At 49.4% G+C, this 18338-nt stretch overlaps 2 protein-coding genes across 7 annotated transcripts in view; one reads left to right on the top strand and one right to left on the bottom strand.

Moving 5' to 3' along the window:
* LOC135913476 (chaoptin-like) overlaps positions 1 to 18338 on the bottom strand; it is a 372394-nt gene that overhangs the window by 74072 nt on the left and 279984 nt on the right. The gene's annotated exons all lie outside the window — the stretch shown is intronic.
* Positions 1 to 18338, top strand: part of LOC139049188 (uncharacterized) — a 451752-nt gene that overhangs the window by 28923 nt on the left and 404491 nt on the right. For 2 of the 4 annotated variants that reach the window (XM_070524540.1, XM_070524542.1), the window contains exon 1: positions 14135 to 14297. The exons of the other annotated variants lie outside the window; for them this stretch is intronic. In XM_070524540.1, the coding sequence (XP_070380641.1) occupies positions 14142 to 14297 (156 nt within the window). In that variant the 5' untranslated portion in view covers positions 14135 to 14141. Of the gene's footprint in view, positions 1 to 14134; positions 14298 to 18338 lie in introns of those variants that run through there. 4 annotated transcript variants of the gene reach the window in all.

The raw sequence follows: 18338 nt of genomic DNA on the forward strand, positions 1-18338 counted from the left end.
GCTAACCGTTTGGCCCACATAGGTTTTACCGCAGGTCAAAGGTACTTCATATACCACACCGGTGCAGAAATTTACAAACTGCTTTCCATGTTTTTTGGTGCAGCTGCTCCTCGTAACCCCGACCGCGTCGCGAGCGAGGGTACGAGGAACAGCTGCACCAAAAAACATGGAAAGCAGTTTGTAAAGTCCTGCAACAGCGTGGTATATGAAATACCTTTGACCTGCGGTAAAACCTATGTGGGCCAAACGGGTAGCTGCGTGAATGACCGTGCAGCTGAACATGTGCGGCCGCTGAAAGAAGGAAGTGCGCATCTTTCGCAACATTGCGCAACTGCACTGCGTGAGACCGAGCGGCAGAACATTCGCCACGAAAACAATGCCTATACTGCAAGAAGTGTGAACCACGGTTCCGAGAGATAAATATGCTTGGCAGAAGCAGGGAAACAAAGGCACGCGAGGTTTAGAAGCATTCCACATAAAGGAGACAGAAAGAAACTGTATTAGCTATACTTCCGTGACCCTCTTCAAAAGCGAAATGTCCTATCTAGAACGGTTTGGCAGATGATGCATTATGGTTATTGTGCGTATGTCTGTGATTTCCCTTATATTTGCAGATTTTTCGGTGAATAAAAGATAGATGAAGTTGGCGCTTGTCCTGTGTCTCTCTCCCTCTCGTGACCGTCTTAGTTGGCGCTGTTCCTTCCTAATTCAAGTTTCCAGTGAACTTATGCAGTGTGTCTGGGAAGTGTCCCTTCAAGTCTTGGTACTTCTAATTTAATGATGTACTGTATATAGTCATTGAGAACCAAAAAATAAAATGTTATACGCATACGCCGTCCGTATCTAACATTTGAATAGATTAGCCGGAAAATTAGGGTTGCTTATTTCTTTGGCGTCAAGCAGTTTTGTATGTCTCAAACGGCTGTATTTTTCCCGCACATGTCTTTTTGTCACAGACCTGATTGTGTAGGAAAATTCTACGGGTGATCGGGGTGTCGGTTCTCAGCCAAAGGTAATGCTTGAGCTTGAAACAAGGAGCTTTAGTTTTCCAATTAACCTGGCATTTACATTAGCAGAACAAGGTTACAAGGCTGCGAGCGTACTCCCACTGGCTCGGGTTCCTTTCGTTGATGAAAGGCAGGTGCGCTAAGTTTTTATGAGTGGAACTAGTGCTGAATTCTTGGGTTGTCATCGACTGTAGGTTTCAAGAACTACTAAAGATTATAACCTGGAATTAAGGGCTACGAGGCCAGCCTTCACAAGAATTACTTTCTTTTTCTCGCAAATTTCGTGTCCTGTAAATATTTGTGACTGACTGCACGACTCACACTGCTGCCTTAAGGTATAGAGAGAGTGTGGCACAGTGCGTCAGCTAGTGCACGAAACCTATATTCTGCTCGAAACGCGGAACATTCAGCGCCAATTGGGCAAATAAGTGCTACAACTCTTGCAGAAACATGTCGCCAAGCGTACCTTAGCGTCGCACGTTCGCGCAGCCTGAGCTACACGTGCTTTCACCCTACTGCGTCGCTTTAGGCAGACGAGAGGTACACGGGTCTCCTTTGAAACGGGCGGTGAAAAATATTCACATAGACTGCTCGATCTAATCAGGTTTTACCTATCGCAGTCTAGCATTTTGCCTATCTCTCCCTCATCTGTTCTTTCTTCATTAAGCTATAGATGGCGCGCTCAGGCTCAGCACGCCACCTTTTAGCTTTCGCCCCACTGCGCCGTTTTCGGGAGCCGGGAGGCATACGGGGAAGAGAGTATTACCGAGGCAAAGTAAAACGGGGAAATGAACAAGCAGGATTCACGGCTCTCTCGCTTTATGCGCGGATACTCGGAATGTCGGGGCTACGAAGCTGCGCGTTGATGGCACTCCTCCCTCTCGGGGGTCACGCGTTCCTTTGGCGAAAGCAGGGGTCGTCTATACGCGAGCCAACCGCGGGAGACAAAGGAATTGCCGTGGCGGCACGGGTGGGGGATTCCCCATGGGGATTTGGCTCAGGCTTTGGCTCTCCGCCCACCGACGCCGGAAAAGCCACGGTTGACGCCCGCTGCTCTTTGGGCCCGGAGGCCGCCTCGCCACATCGCCTCGTTTCTTGCGTGCTTGCCGGCAGGGGGCGCTGCATCGCTACGGTGGGCGCTCTGTGGCCGTCTTTATTTAACGAGTTGGTATTTGTATAAACTTTCCTTCGCCGTGTCACGTGCCAGAGCTCAAGAGGAAAGCTAGGAGGGGAGCTACGCACTTATAACGCACCGTGTCAGATGATGACGTTGTTTTTGGCCAGCGCCTCTGGCGGCGTGCCAGCTCGCCTGCCCTCTTTCAAAAGGCTTAGCGAGGAGCCGCTCGACAACGACGCGAAGCAAGAACGAGAGCTGCTGTTCAAAAAGGCTCATCGCAGTGACGGACGGAGCGCGCGGCAAATGTCGTCTGTCGCATTCCGAGTTCAATAAGGAGAGATCACTCGACTGTTTCTGTAGAACTGTATCTCACCCCACTACTTTGAAGATTAAAAAGCGCGCTGGCCCATTAATTCTTCTTTTCCGTCTCTCTGCGGAAGAGTCCGCCACCGTGCTTTTAATTTAGACATTTGACCGTTGAAATGACTCGGAGATCACACATTCTTGTTAAATGTCATCCAGTATAAGAAATAGTTCGCGACTCCGTGGCCGCCTTTTGAGCAGACCAAGCGAAGCATGCGATAGAGTGAGTGGACGAGCACAAGTGCTCAGCGTGACATGCCTGGAGCCCATTGGTGCAACGGCAGACCCTTGCGCGCTCTAGATAGAAACGCATCGATTTATGCGCATGCGTAAACTGTCTACGGCGCCGTCGGCTCCTGCAGTAGGTTTGATCAGCTTAGATCGCAAGCCACTGGCTCCACTGTTTTGTTCCTTCAAAAAGGAGTAAGGCAAATACACGCACAGTCGCGAGAAGAAGTTTGAGGACCTAAGGTGCCGCGATTTCTTTTGTTCACAGCCTGGGCATTCCGGCTGAAATCAAGAGCGCACGCTTACGTGCGCTCGTTTGACCAATGCAGTGTATTAAACCAATTTTTTACTGATGCCGTGGTCTCCAAACTATTGCTCGGGAGTGTACAAAAATTTAACGCAATTGACGCGCTCTCTTATTAAATACCGCGTAAACGCGCACAAAGGCCGCGCTCCCCGCTTGGGAGCTCAAAATTTGGAAACAAATTCAAAGCGAGAAGCCGTTACGTTCGGTGCACTGCTGCTGCCGCGCGCGCGCGTATCAGCAAATTTCCGGACGCCGCGCTGCTGCTGGATGCGGGCGAGAGGTGCGTCCGGCTCCTCCGTGTTCCTCCATCGCAGCGCTCAAGTCGCCGGCACCATCTTCTCTTTGTGCGGTTAGTTTTCGCAGCCGACCCAACTAGCTCCTTCGGTTCATCAGTCAGCTTTCAAGGGCCGTTCACCAGGTCTGGCCATTTCGGGCTGACAAGCGCAGTGCATACAGTGCGCAATAATGATCGCGTCTGCGAAGTATTACTTACCTATACGCGGTGCGGAATGAGCTTAAATTTCGAACCGAGCGCCGTTTGCCCTTCTCCTCGCGGGCGTCGCGCCCCCAGCCGGAGAGTTGTCACCCATCGTGCAAGTGCGCCTACGTAGGCAGTGCTGTGACGTCTGCTCATAGTGACACGTGAAGGCGACATCAGCTATTTGTTTATTGTGTTGCTTAAATAGACAAATTAAAGCTTAGAGAAATAATGAAGCACACAAACGAAACATCTGCGTGTTGTTGTTTCACTTCGTACCAAGAGCGATGTACTTCCGTTTCGTCTGCTTGTTCTCACGTCGTGCAGTCGCGAGCGCAGACAACGAAACTGTCTCGCTTTCTACCGTGTCGCAGCGCCGCGATCGTCCTCTCTCCCACGCCCGCCTCCTTGCTCGTGATTGTGGCACTGGTCGGGGGTTCTCGTGCAGAGCGCGCCCGCTGCGCGAAACGCGAAAACGCGCGCGCGCGAGACAGAGAGAGAATGAAAGAGGAGCCGCGACCCGTGACGTGTTCGTCACGCGATCCTCCGGCTCCGGTATGGCTTGCGGAGGCTAGACGGGGCAAGTGGAGAGGGTGTCTATGTTAACGGTGACGCTCGCGTCCCGAAATCACACGTTCGAGCCACTTCAAATATTTTTATCTCTACTGCATTTCGACGAGGCCAAGTGCAAGAACGCCCGTGTCCCGTGCATTGGGGGTACGTTAAAGACCCCTTGGCGGTCGTAATTAACCTGGAGTTCCCCACTACGGGCGCGCCTCATAATCGAATCGTGGCTTCGGCGCGTAAATCTCTGGAATTCATCCATTTTTATCTTAGCTATTAATCAACTAATTTAAAAGTTGTTGTGGTAGGACACTCCTTAGTGGGCACGTACCAATTTCCAGCGTTCAAGCGAAATTTCCCATGTTGCCAGGTGAGGGGCCCTCTAAGAGTCAGAAAAGAAAAAGAAAAAAAGAAAGAACGGAGATACCGCGATGGATGACACAGAAGATGACTTCACGAATGTGCTGGGTAACTGAGTGTGAGCAACATTGGCAGCGATAGCGAAGACGAGTCGCCAAGTGCTCGGCGTGCAGGAATGACTTTATTAATTTAACATGAAAAAATAGCATTCGATTTTATGGTGGTGGGTAATCACGAGGGATTACGGTGGATTTCATACTCGTCGTCAGAAAAATTAGGCCTGTGACCCGGTCCCTTACGTGCGGCCCTTACGCACGTAGGTTGCGGCCATCCTTACGCGAGTCTGTACGGTATATGCGTGGCGCTGCACCAGCCATATCATGTCGAAAGAAGTTATACGCAAGCCAATTGGCGAAACAGCGCAAGTTTAGCGAAACATGGTTACAGTGCTAGGGAAGATAAGCCCAAGCGTTTAATGCGCGCGACTGGTGATGGAGTCGCTGAACCATCCTGTGCATTCCGTGTTTCTGTGCTCGTCCTCCTTATTGCTGCAACAATGTTTCACAACGCCAGTGACCGACTCGTGCAGCTTTCAGCAACAGTAACAGTGCTGTTAGGCGCCATTTAAACCCGGTATGCCAACTGCTCTCACGAGTGAAAGACAGACGGAGGCTTCCTCGCTGCGGCTGGGCGTGCGTGCTGGTACGTTTCACCTCCGGCGCGCGGTATAGCCGGCGCGGATGCAACGGACGCCGGGCTTCGTTCAAAGCGGCGGACATTTTGGCCCGTTCAGCGCTGCCGCAACGCCTCCCGCCAAGCGCGTCCAGGCATGTTTCAATGCCACGTGTCTTCGTGTGTGTGTGTGAGTGTGTGTGCATGTTGGTGCCCACGCTTGTCAAAGCGCGGCAGCCGGGGAAAGGAGCTCCCCAACTGTGAAGCGAGGAGGTCTGACCGGCGCCGGCCCGGCGGATGCGTCACTTCTTGTCTCAACGTGTCCATGCGCCGCCGTCACGTGCGCCTCTATCGAGGCGTTCCTTCTTGCCCTCGACTCCGAGAGTATAAAAGCAGCTGCCCCCGGACGCCAAGAGAGAGGCTTCGCTTTCTTCCGTCGAGTAACGTGGTCTCCCGTCTCTCCACTTCGGTCGACCTGACCGGCCGCTCTTTTGCGATGCTATAATAAAAAAGTTGTTCTGTTAGCAGTCGACTCATCCTTTGCCAGGACCTTCGGATGCTTCCAGCTGTGCCCCAGGCCGCCAGGCCAACGCTACCCTTGGAACTTGCGACCCAGATGCAACAGTGCCCACGTGGCGCTCTGTGTGTCTGTGTAAGACAGATGTTTCAGAATCTGTCGAAGTTTATAGGTCACTTTAAGAGGACACCTATGAGCACCTTCACACAATAGTGCAACTTCCAAACACGTATTTATCTCGGTATCCATAGGCATAGGTAGCGCAAAACGGGGTCCGCCTAGAGAGCTGGGGTGCCAGTATGCCGCCGGCTACTTCGTTTCATTCGTGGGAAAAAACATAAACTTGCCTAAAAAAAGTAATTATAACGAGTCCTTTTAGCACGCACAAACACTAACACACAGACGCACATGCCATACGTGCACTTGCTTTTCCTCTGAATAAATTTGAATTGAAATCTACACCACGGCCGCTGGTGGCCAGCTCCGAGCAACGGCGTTACGAGACACGAAACGTCGCCCGTGCGAGCGGTGCGCGCGAACTCAACGAGAGACGCGAACGACCCCTGTCGGTGCCGTCTTTGCTCGAGCAGTAATCGCGTATACTGCTCCGTCTCCACGGAGATCGGTCTTTCCTGCCCCTCGCACCACGGGTGCAGTTTACAGCCCGCGGTTGTGTTTAAGTCCTCTCGTGGGAAATCGGAGATGCAGGCCTCGGTAGATCTCACCAACGGCTGTAATCTTTGCTGCGAGTTCGCAGTGGCTGCCCCCCTCCAGGCGACCTCGCAGCGAAGTGTCTTTTCTCTCTCTCGCTCCAACTTCTTCCAAAGCCGTGGCCCGAGTGGACGCACGCTCTGCAGATCATTGCGTATTCACCAGGCGTGTCGTTATCAGCGGGGCGAATATTACTACAAATATGAACTGTCACTGGTCATGATCCGGTTGTTGAGGCCGTCGCGTACACGCACTGCTGGTCTCATGAATTGTTAGCTAATCGCGGAGGGAATGAGTCTTCCAATATTTTCTGCGCACTAGGCACGTCTGGCATTTTTTACACAAATGTGTTCTTCAATTATTCATAATTAAACAAACGTTAAAGATTAGCCCACACGTTACACGTAACATAGCCCACAGTTCCACTAAATGTGAGCTTGCTGTCGTGTATAGGACTTTCTACAATTTATTTTTCTACGGGACGTGTGATTAACTTAGACAGATCAAATACTTGTACGCCACCGACAACGCTTTTCCTAATTCAAGGAAATATAAACAACTTGCTTCGCATAGTCCACCGAGGTGACAGGGAAAACCAACTACACACCTCGTGTAATGCATTAAAAGTGGGAAAAAGCGAGAGTTCAGTAATTATTTTCAAGACCTATAATTAGCGTAGAGACTTAAAACCTAGCGCCGCACATTGTACGGCACTGATCCTCTCTAAATATGAAATTGCTTTTGTTTTCGTCCTTTATAGTTGGTGCAGAATCTTTGCAAGTGTTCTCTCTGCGGGCAACTTTACACCAACTGGACTCGAGACCGTTCACCGAGTCAAAGATACTCGGACCGTGGCCACACCCGTCACTGGCTCGAAAAGCGATTCGTGCACTAGTGCAGTACTTCAAGTGCACCGGCTTAAGAGACCGTTTATAGTGTCCTTGCGTATGGTATTCCTCCTACACGTACTCAGTGCTTACTGTCTCCATTCCTTCCTCTTTCTATTTCCCTTTCACCCACCCGCAGTGTAGGGTAGCAAACCGGATGCTGTTCTAGTTGACCTCCCTGCCTTTCCTATCCCAGTTTTCTCTCTCTCTCTCTCTTTGCAAGTGTTTCTCTAAACAGCCCTGTAACGAGGGTTTAGCAATCGTCATTTAGCCCCTAATTAACCCACACACTTCAAAATGTGCCTGCATATCAGCCCTAACATGCCCACATTTCATAAAAATGTTAACTATGGGAATGATCTAGCTTTCCCGGAGAACCGTCAAAACAGTCATATAACATTTTTTGAGCGCTTCTAGTCGCACTGACAGCTTCGGCGTAAAGGAAGCAATGTCTCTCTCTCTCTCTCTCTGTTGTTTCCCACGCTGTCCTTTGCATTACGGCTTCAAATCCTTGTTTTCAAGTTTACAGTGTTATCTACAGCCTTCATTCAAAACCTCAACGTTTGAAGAGAGGTAATAGCTCCAATGCTATGCCGGAGATATTAGCCTGGCTGGTGGCCTCGATTACTACTCCAGGAGCGGCGTGATAGTTACGGTATACTCGCAGGTAATCACATAAACACACAAAAATGCTCATACACTCACGAAATCATACAATAGAATATCTGTATTCATAAAGTTTCGTTGAGGCCTGTGGACATCAGACACACCGGCAGCGCTTTCATGGCGAGTAACGCGCGGCCGCTGCTTTGCTAAGGGCCGAAAAATGTGCCGCAGTTCCAAGTTCGAGTCCCACTGCAAGTGTAACGTCGCCCTCAGAAACACAAGGCAAACAGCGGCAGCACAGGGCGTATTGCTAGCCCTGAGGACCGTTACACAAAGAGCACATTGGCGAGTCTGTCCGTTGACTTTTGCCCTTGAAGTAGTTTGCGTAGGCTACGTTACGGTAAACTTGCGTAAGACAAAAGAATGCACGTGCTTAAATTTCTTGATGGCTGCATTATTGGAACGCGAATGCTGCATCGACCTTTTGTCAAAGCTTTCTCGATCGCATCGCACATTTTGCTTTGCTTCACTCTTCCCACTGTCCCGTGCGCTGTCGACAATATAAGTTAATAAGCGAGGCTAGCCGAACGCCTTTGCTTAAAAAACGCACGAAAGTTGGCGTGGCGTGCTAGAGAAGCATAAAGAGAGGTGCCCCTGTGCTTGACCCTCTACTTTATGCGAAAGGCAAACATAAAAGGAACCCTTCGTGAAAAAGTAAACGGAAGTGCGCTTTCCCCACGAATAACGCGAAGGACTCCGGGCAACCAGAGCCCACACGTCCTTCAGCGGAGCCGTTTTATTATTCCCCGTAGCCTTCAACCCACGACACGCTCAATTGTCATCACAAAGAAAGTTACTCGTCGCCCGTCCCAGCTGTCCGAAAAGTATAATAGAAGGATAAACGAAACACACAAGGCCAAGGGAAACGTAAACATGGCGGTCAGAGAACCACGGGGCAAAATACTACACCATAAATTCCACGTGCTTCCGCTACGTGGCGCTCGCTTCCTCCTCACTTTCTTCCGCGGTCATTTGCTCGAGTCGTGGAAATGACGGCTGGCGAAAAGAACTCGGAGGAAAAATAAGCAAATAAAACAAGGCAAATTGGCCCAATGTTTCCTTTGTTCTTCTTGCGTTTCCTGCCCAACTCGGCGGGAGTCGTCGAGTGGTGCCCGTCATGTATTTCGCGCCTTTCTTCCTCATTCCCGTCAATGCCTCGCCCGAGACACGTCGCGCAGTGTTACTCTAGCGGAACGAAAACAACGTTAGGCCGACTTCTCTCCCAACCCCCTTCCGGCGCAAGTTAAAGCGTGCCTCCCCCAATCTTTTTTCTTTTCACTTATATTTTTGTAGGTTCCGTACCTTTCTACACATACGCAACGGCTCTATTTTCCTACTTGTTGCGTTATGGTTATTTTTTACCCGCATAGCTTTCCAAGTCTGTGCTGATAGAACTAGAAAACAGCCACGTAAGCCGATGACAGACACTCCCGTTTCCAATTTCCATACGCTCGTTTTGCGCAAGTTTCATTGTTTGCTTCACTCGGCATTCCACTCCGCCCATTTTGTTTTACGCCCGTCGATATGATTTCCCAGCGCAGTGGCTCGATCGTGCGTGAGGGGCGCCAGCGTCTCGACCAATGAGCCGGCGAGGGCAGCGAGAAAGAATGCACAGAGCTGGAGGAAAGAAAACTACGAAAGCGTAGGGAAGCGCGGTGCACTTCTCTCGCGGGAAATTAGGCTCGTTGGCACTTGGCACGAGTTTCGGAATCGCTATCGTCGACACGGCAGCTTCTCCTTTTCTTTTTTCTTTTGCTCAGCTCTCATCCCCCACCATAGACGGGCGCCTGATTCTAAGGTTGCGTCTTTGGCTGTGTTGTGCGCTGTAAGACGGTGGGTTGTTGGCTTTCTGGTTATTATTACTTTTTGCGTTGCTCCCGTCCTATTCGTGGACTTCCTAGTTCACGAAGGCTAGTAGAAAACTGCCCCTTTTCGTTCGTACTATATACTGCACCCACACGCTCTAGCACTTCCGCTTCATAAACCTTTTTGTATACGTTCGACGCTTCACTGGCCTTAGCAATCCAAATGCACAATGCCAATATTTTTGCAAGCTTTGATATTACATGTTTCGTGTATTTCATTTCTCAATTTAACTTTCCACTGCATCTCTCCGTTTAAACGTTCTGCGTACTTTCTTTTCTTCACCGAGGATCGCGCGGACAGCCGCTGTTTTTACGCTACGACAGTCTCCATTCTCAGCTTTTCTTTAATTCCATTTTCATTCCATTTATAACTGAAGATGTTTTTGTGTATGTGCTTATCGCACTGAGAATTGTTTTTCAGCCTTTAAACATTTCGTTTTCTTTGAGTAATGACACTTTTTCAGCCGACTCCAACTAAACTTACTATTAATATGCTAGTCAAGAAGGAACATTGCAGTTTTTACGTCTTACTCGTTGGTTCACATAAAATGTCATGCTCCTTCCCACCACTTTACTTTTCCTGTGCTGGATTACTGTGTTCCCAATACGAAAAAAACTCGGCGTCATTCTATTCTCAGATGCCTTTCCCAGCTTTATGCTAACCGATTCTGCTTTTACAGGGTCTGTCAACCACACTTCATCCATACTTCTGGGAAGGGAAGCACTTTGCATCCGCCGCGGTAGCCGAGAAGCTATGGCGCTGCGCTTGGCTGAGCTCGACATCGCGGGTTCGATCCTGTCCTCGGCTGCCGCATTTTTGTGGGGCGGACTGAAAAAGCACTCGCGTACGTCAAACATACACTGATGTGTCATTAATATGATCCGTGTGGTTTTTCTTAATGTGATAAGCCTCGAACAGTTTATCTCTTCAGTACTGAATTGCAGTTTGTTGGCATGGCGTTGTGTTGATCACGTAACCGCTGCACGCATGCGCATTAGGCGGTCTTCTTGCTTTGTTCTGGTTTCAAATAAATCAGAGTTAGCTCTCGCCCTGTCCACTGTCTCCTTACTCAGCCCTTTTGTTTCATTGATCGCGCTCAAATGTTTCGTGTCCCCAACTGGCCCTGTTTCACTCTCGTAGGTATTTGAGACGCACGTGGTGTCGCGCCAGAGCCCTACGGCGGCGTCAGAGTTGCGTGGCGTCTTTTCGCCGCTTGGGCTGACGGTTCCCAGCCGCGTAAATGTCGCTGAAATCAGCATCGCGTCTTTGGCGAGATTTGTTGAAATTTACTCTGCTTAATTGCAGGACTAACACGCGTTTCGATACCATGTAATCGAACTTGCAAACATATTTTGACTACACTGCGCATATGGCGCTAAATGGCTGCAGCTTCTGCGGCAAGCTAGTTTGGTTCAGAAATCAAATTGTCCGAAAATATTATTCAGCAATTTTTATCCTTCATTTCTGGTTGTGCACGTGACAAGGAGCAGCTGGTGCCAGATAATGCCGCCACCATAATCTTCAACTTATATCAACAAATAGATACTGTATGACTATTATGAAAGTGTTAGTGTACCAATGAACTCAAAGGTCAAATTCATTAGAGTTTGCACTCACTCACTCACTCACTCGCTCGCTCGCTCACTCACTCACTCACTCACTCACTCACTCACTCACTCACTCACTCACTCACTCACTCACTCACTCACTCACTCACTCACTCACTCACTCACTCACTCACTCACTCACTCACTCACTCACTCACTCACTCACTCACTCACTCACTCACTCACTCACTCACTCACTCACTCACTCACTCACTCACTCACTCACTCACTCACTCACTCACTCACTCACTCACTCACTCACTCACTCACTCACTCACTCACTCACTCACTCACTCACTCACTCACTCACTCACTCACTCACTCACTCACTCACTCACTCACTCACTCACTCACTCACTCACTCACTCACTCACTCACTCACTCACTCACTCACTCACTCACTCACTCACTCACTCACTCACTCACTCACTCACTCACTCACTCACTCACTCACTCACTCACTCACTCAAAGCTACTTAACAGAAGACAAGCTGCTTTGTACCGTATGCTTCGTGCCTTCCAAACATTTCGGTGACAATATGCGATTGCTTAGCCTGAATAAAAGCAAACTGTAGCGCACAGCAGTAGAAATACGCCACCTGTTAGTCACCTAAAGACCAAAGAGAAATTAGTGGAAGGCTTTCGAAACACACCGCGAAAAGAAAAACGTGTCAAAAGCTTTAAAGATTCTTGCTCAACGCGATAACCGGTGATGGGCTCCAGCGTTCTGCGCGTGAGCAACGACACGTGAAGAAACGTTTTGGTCTGCATACTGATGAGCCTTCGTAAGTGGCCAGGCGCAGGAAGTGCTGCCGACACCACACCACTCTCACTTGCTTCATCTGCGGCAATACATCGCTATACTCTTTATCTTCTCGCCCCTGGAGCGAGTTCTTCGCCCCTTTGCGCTGCTGCGTTGATGGAGTGCCCCTCATTTGCCAGCGACAGGTCTTGTCTCGCGCGCTAAGAAGCTTCTTGGGAATACGCCCGCTTTCCCTTACTTCGCTGCTCCATTTTTCGCCCACGCATTTCCGACAGCTCGCTTTCGATCTCTACGAGGGATTAATTTGTGATATCGGCTGGGCGCGCTCTTGAAGTATCTTGGTGGGAATTTTAGTTTGGGCGCAGAAAGCACGAATTCATCACAAAAGGAGAAGAGAAAAGACCACCCGACACGCTCGAGTGCTTCGATAAAAAGGAGCGGTGATGGAAAAAAAAAACATATCTGCACTTTAAGTAAGGGTGTTGTCCCTTAGGTACAGTTGGAGTGTCTCTTGTTTAATAATAGCCGCAATTCTGTGTGAAGGTCGCGGGATCGAATCCCGGCCTCTGCGGCCGCATTTCGATGGGGGCGTAATGCGAAAACACCCGTGTACTTAGATTTAGGTGCACGTTAAAGAACCCCAGGTGGTCGAAATTTCTGGAGTCCTCCACTATGGCGTGCCTCATAATCAGAAAGTGGTTTTAGCACGCAAAACCCCATAGTTAAATAAATTAATTCTGTGTGTCTCGACCCGTCCTCGCATTCCGCTTACCGCCCAAATGTCTCAAGATGTGACGCAATACAGATTTATTTGTCGGCCGCAAGATAGAGTAGCTTACGCTAATTAATACAGCCAGCTCATTGTAATCAGCCAATCACCTATGTGCACTTGGGGAAGATCTGAGGATCAAACGTCTATGGCCGCGTTGTGGAGATATTGACTACGCCAGACTCCCTGGTGGGCCTTGAGCAGACTGAACGATTGGTCTTTTACCGATGTTAAGGTTTTGGAAGCCAGGCCTCACCAACACAGAACGAGAAGGATAAAGGCAATCGAGGGGCTCTATTCTTTGTTGGTTATAAACCTACGAAGCTATAAAAGAGGAGATAGAGAGAGAGGGATGATCCTTAGAAAAAACTGGAGCCCCGCCTGGCGGCGCGCTTAGTCAGCTACTTCAGGTGAAACGCGAGAAAAACGAAATCATACACACAGGACATACAACGTATAAGGCACACATAACACAACACAGAACGATAAAGAACATCATGTCTTCAGAATTAGCAAGATAAGTTTCGAGTATCGGCGAGAAACAAGTGCACCGACGATTACGATATTCTTTAATGCGAATTTTGAGCGCAGCAGTTTGTGGTGTTTTGAATTCGCGATATATTGTGACAAAGAATTTGATATTGAACGGCAGGGTCCTCTCGGCAGCGGCGCTGAGGCTCTACTCGGGCAGCTCGTTTAGCAGCAGTTTGGCAGACGAAGCATTTCCACTGGTTACACCAGCCATTGTTCGGAAAGAAAGCGTGAACACGGGAACGCGTGGCTCGCGTGGAGCGCATTCTCTAGCGGCAGCGGTGCAGGCGAAGTAGCGCATGCGCAGTGGGTCCGAAGCCCAGGCTAGCGCGTTGTTTGCGTATATGGTATCGGTGGGTGCTCTCGGCCCATGTCTGGGCGCCGCCGTGGAGCACGTCTCGTGGAGGTACTCGGATTTCCTGTTCACCCTTTCGCCAGAAAGCCCCTTAAACTTCATAAAGTAGTGCCACGCTTTGAAGAATGCCGCCTCCTCCTTGAACGCTCTGGCCGAAGCCGACGCCGCGTCGCTATTGGCCTAATGGCATCACATGGCCACTTGCGCCGGCTTCGTTTGTTTATAGTCACGCTTCAGTGCCATTATTGCTCGAGAAGTGGCGCTTGTTGGCGCCTTTCCTTCCATTTCTATTCTGTGTTGTTTTGATTTCGTGAACGCCTTGAAGAATGTTTTGTAACAAGTGCGACGTCGCTTCACCTCATTTTCTGTGACCATGACCTGCTGCGCGTTCGGATGCCAATATAGATTTAGCAAAGGCAAGAATCTGTTCGCGATACCGTCCGGTAAGCGCGACGGGTTAAGAAGCACATGGCTTCACCGAATCGGGAGGGAGAACTTCCGACCAACTTCGTCCACGCGGCTGTGCGAGGTAAGTTGTGAGTCTCTCAGAGTATAGTATGTGCCAGGCTAGCGTATTGTGCTGCGGGCAATAGCATAGTACACATTGAACAGTTCGCTGTGCATGTTGTCATTTGTGCGCACGCTTTAACACGAATTTTACGCAATGTCTGCTTTGTTTGTATACGCACTACGTGGCCGTGTTGGTCGTATTTGGCGCGCTTAATCGTTTTGTACGCCAACCGGCTTGAGTTCGCAGGCACGCGAGGTTGTGTGCGATAACATGGTTACGAAAATTTTAAGATTCAGCGCAGTCCTTTTGACAAAATTTCAATCTCGATCATGAAAGCGCCTCAGGAGAGCAACTCTCAGCCTATTGTGGTTACTTACTAGCCTTCTTTAGCTAGAATAGCTTTTTTTTCCTCATTTGTTCGTGTTCCTCGTTGGCGGTCCCCCGGTGGATTTGCGATACAGAGGCACCGATGAAAAGCGTGCCTGCTCTCCCGAAACCGTGTTACGCGGGGCGTTCGTCGCTGAGTGACAGCATCATAGGTAATTGAGACGTATGTGCTAATTCGCGTGAGCTTTAATGTGTGCGAAGCGTAAGATGCGGCGGTGGAGCACTCGCAAAGAAAACGTGCGGTCGCCCGCCTGTTCCCTGGCTGGTTTAGGCGTCGTTCGTGCTTAGTCGTTTGCTCGTTCGTTCGCACGCTCGTTCGTTAAGTCGTTCGTTTAGTCGTTTGCTCGTTCGTTTAGTTCGCGCGCTCGTATAGTCGTTCACTTGCTTGTTCATTCCACTATTAGCTTCTACAGTCACTATGCCTAATTGAGACGCGCTTGCTGTAGGACTCTTAGGCTGATGCGTTTATTTACGCATTGAGACAACAAATGGTGCACGTGGACTCAGGACTGCAAAGGCAAATCTGTAATGCATCTATGGTGAAAATAAACTGTTAACTTGCAACTCGAATGCCGTTTCATATCATTTTGACCTATAGATAAAACACCATTTCACCTGCCGCGATTTCGGCCGCGTCATAGCGGGGGGATGCTTTGCGCGATCATGACTTCACTATATAGTCATGTCTCACAAATGTTACTTCGGAGCGAGCGCAGCCGTCCTCAATGCATGCACCTCATTACAACTCAGTTCGCGTCAAGTACGTAACTTAGTAAACAGACGAACCAACGCACGATGAAGTGTTATTCGTGATGAGTCATAAACCCGAAAAAAATTACTGAAGCCCACAGTGGTCTTGTTTGAGATTTAGTCAAGCATTGTTATCGCGCTCCCGCTTCGCGCACGAATGCTAAAACCTTATTTTATTTGCTTGTGTACGCAGAGTCCTGACTCGATGATCGGCCGCGGTATTTCTGTCGACGTTGAGACACGAGAAACATAATAGTACCAGCGCCCACCTCTGAGCCTTTGCGCGCGCTTAGATTGGCAAGCACGCACGTTGGCGGCACTGTAGCTTGTAATACACTTTCAAACCTTCAGAGCAGTGATCTCCGTCAGCCTTTGTACGTCATAGCTGATACGCGCCGCGAATTCACATGGTAAGGGCGGCGCGGATTCTTTAGGCTGAGGGCTTGCTGGAAGTCAAGATGTTGTCATTCGATCGTAAACGTGTTATTTACAACCATTCGCAAGAAGATCTTGGGACACGCCCTTGACGAATGTTGCGTACCTAATTGTAGGACAGGCGATATATTCGCCGTCGTCAACGCACATCGTTAACTCGCCTTCAGGTACTTTTTAAGAAATAGTTATCAACAAATGAAACAAAAGCTGCCGTTACTGAATTTGTACAACCACCCGACTAGAAATTCTATGCTGTACACGAAGTTACGTGGAGCTGGAAAGCCAACGTGAACGCCTAAAGAGCACTGCCTTGCTATGTGTGCATGCACTCTGCGAAAGGTCGTCTGCTGCGCTCGAGCATCGTAGGCGGTGCCACGGTCGAGGAGGGAGCGTGAAAGAGAGGAGAAACGGGGAGGAGTGAAGGCGGAGGAGGAGAGTGTCACTTCTTTACGAAGTATTTCGCCATACTCTCCTGCTCTGCTTTCTTCCTCGTGTTTCCATTGCAACCTCCTCCTTGCGCTCTCTTCGCTCTCGCAGTCTCTCATCCCCAGCTGCGCTCCGCGTTCGCTGTTTTATCCTTCACTGTGCTCGTTCGCTCTACTACGTCGAGGGACGCCGGCGCTCAACGCAGGAACGGGTGCTTAAGAGCTGCGCTCTAAAAAAACCGGTCAAGAGAGTGATAGGGCCGTATGCGTTGCAGGCATAGGTAGCTGTACGAGAGGTGTTATGGAAGATAGACACGAGAAAAACGCTAGGCTGATAAGCATGAATAGAGCATGTATAGCTCAAGCAGGCCTAGGCTAGGTGAGGTCACCGCCCCGTTTCAAAGGGGATAGCAATGAATCACCACCATAGGCCACAGGGGCCTACGACAGTCAACCATTTTAACCGTTTACTACATTCATCTACACGGTATGTACTGAAATCATTGATGCTGTCATAGCATTGTACAGCCAGTACTGCAAAATCATACGAGTCATTCCGATTCACTGATCTTTGGCGCCGCTGTAGAAGCTGTGAATAGGACAGCAATATGGCGTACGTGACGTCACGAGAGTATTCTCGATATATAGATCTTCAATGGTTGCGTGTGTCAGTTCGTCTAAACATGGTCCCTTCGCCAGACTTCTTTTTTTCTTTCTGTGTATTTTGAGTTCATCGACATCCACTGGCAAATGTACAGACGGAGCAGAAATCGCACGGTGCAATGGAGATTAAAATCGACTGCGAAGCACACGCGTTTGCAGTCATTCCTGGAGTCCGTTCTTTTTTATTTCCTGGGTTTTAGTACTCTGAGCGCCGTGGCACATTCATAATTGGAATAATCTGCCAAGAAGCGATTATAATTTGACGGCAGAGGCTTAATAATGATTAACATTTTCTTATTTGTTATTTCCTTTAGCCTATTAGTCACCCAGATTTCGGAATAGCATATGGTTGGCTATGTATGAATTCCCCACTGTCAGCTCGACTGTCACTTAGCAAAGGAAGACAAGGAAGGAGATAGAAGCGTTTGGGTGCGAGCTAGTTGGTACGGGCTGTTTATTTTAAACAGCGTCCTCGCCACCCCCCCCCCCCCCCCCAGAAAAAAAAAAAGAACACACGGAAATGGAAGAGCACAAGACCAGCGCTGACTGCCAACAACACTTTTATCAAAGCCCGGAAAAAATATATACTATTCGCAACGAGCAGAAAGAGAGAAAGTAAGAAAGGGAAGGCGAGTCCTCAGCATTGAACTCCTGGTGCGCATTTGTCACAAATGTGAAACAATATAAATGTAAAATACCCAATGAGGACACAATCTAAACTGATTAACTTCTGAGAAACCTAAGTTCCTCATCACAAAGAGCTATAGAAGAGGACGAGGAGGAAGAGGAGAAGGAGAAACATTTATAAAAAAAAATGGCTGTGGCTTAGGTAAGGTTAAGCCCAGGATGCGAAGCATACTAGCCTTTATTTTAGTTGTTGAACCACTGTTAAGCCTGGTGAACTGCTGTTGCTTGGCTATATTTGGTTCGGCTAGACGAAGAAACAACTCATGCATTACTGCTTCGCCTTCAAGAGTGGAACGCGACAGCGTTCCCGTCGACCCGCCAAGGGGTGTAAGACAATGGGCTACAGGGCAGCGACTACGCGCCCCGCATTGGACGCGGTGAGCGTCCAGCAAAGCAGCGTTCGGCGCGGCAACGAAATGTGCGCCTGAGCAAGAGACGCATGCCTTAGGAACAGCTCGTTTCTAAGGCAACACCGCATTCACTAGAGGCGCTTTTGTACCGCTTTTAAGCATCGTACTCGTGGCTTAGTGGTAGCGTCTCCGTCCCACACTCCGGAGACCCTGGTTCGATTCCAACCCAGCCCGTCTTGCAAGAGTTGAGCCAAAGCCACTTCTCCTCTGTCGTGACGTCACGGTGTCACGTGGTTTCAAGGCGACACCGCCGCGCCTGAGGAGCTGGGTTGAGCTCTCGTAATATGCTTCGCATAAAAAAG

Source organism: Dermacentor albipictus, chromosome 8, assembly GCF_038994185.2.
Source record: "Dermacentor albipictus isolate Rhodes 1998 colony chromosome 8, USDA_Dalb.pri_finalv2, whole genome shotgun sequence".
In the NCBI taxonomy this organism is placed as follows: domain Eukaryota; kingdom Metazoa; phylum Arthropoda; class Arachnida; order Ixodida; family Ixodidae; genus Dermacentor; species Dermacentor albipictus.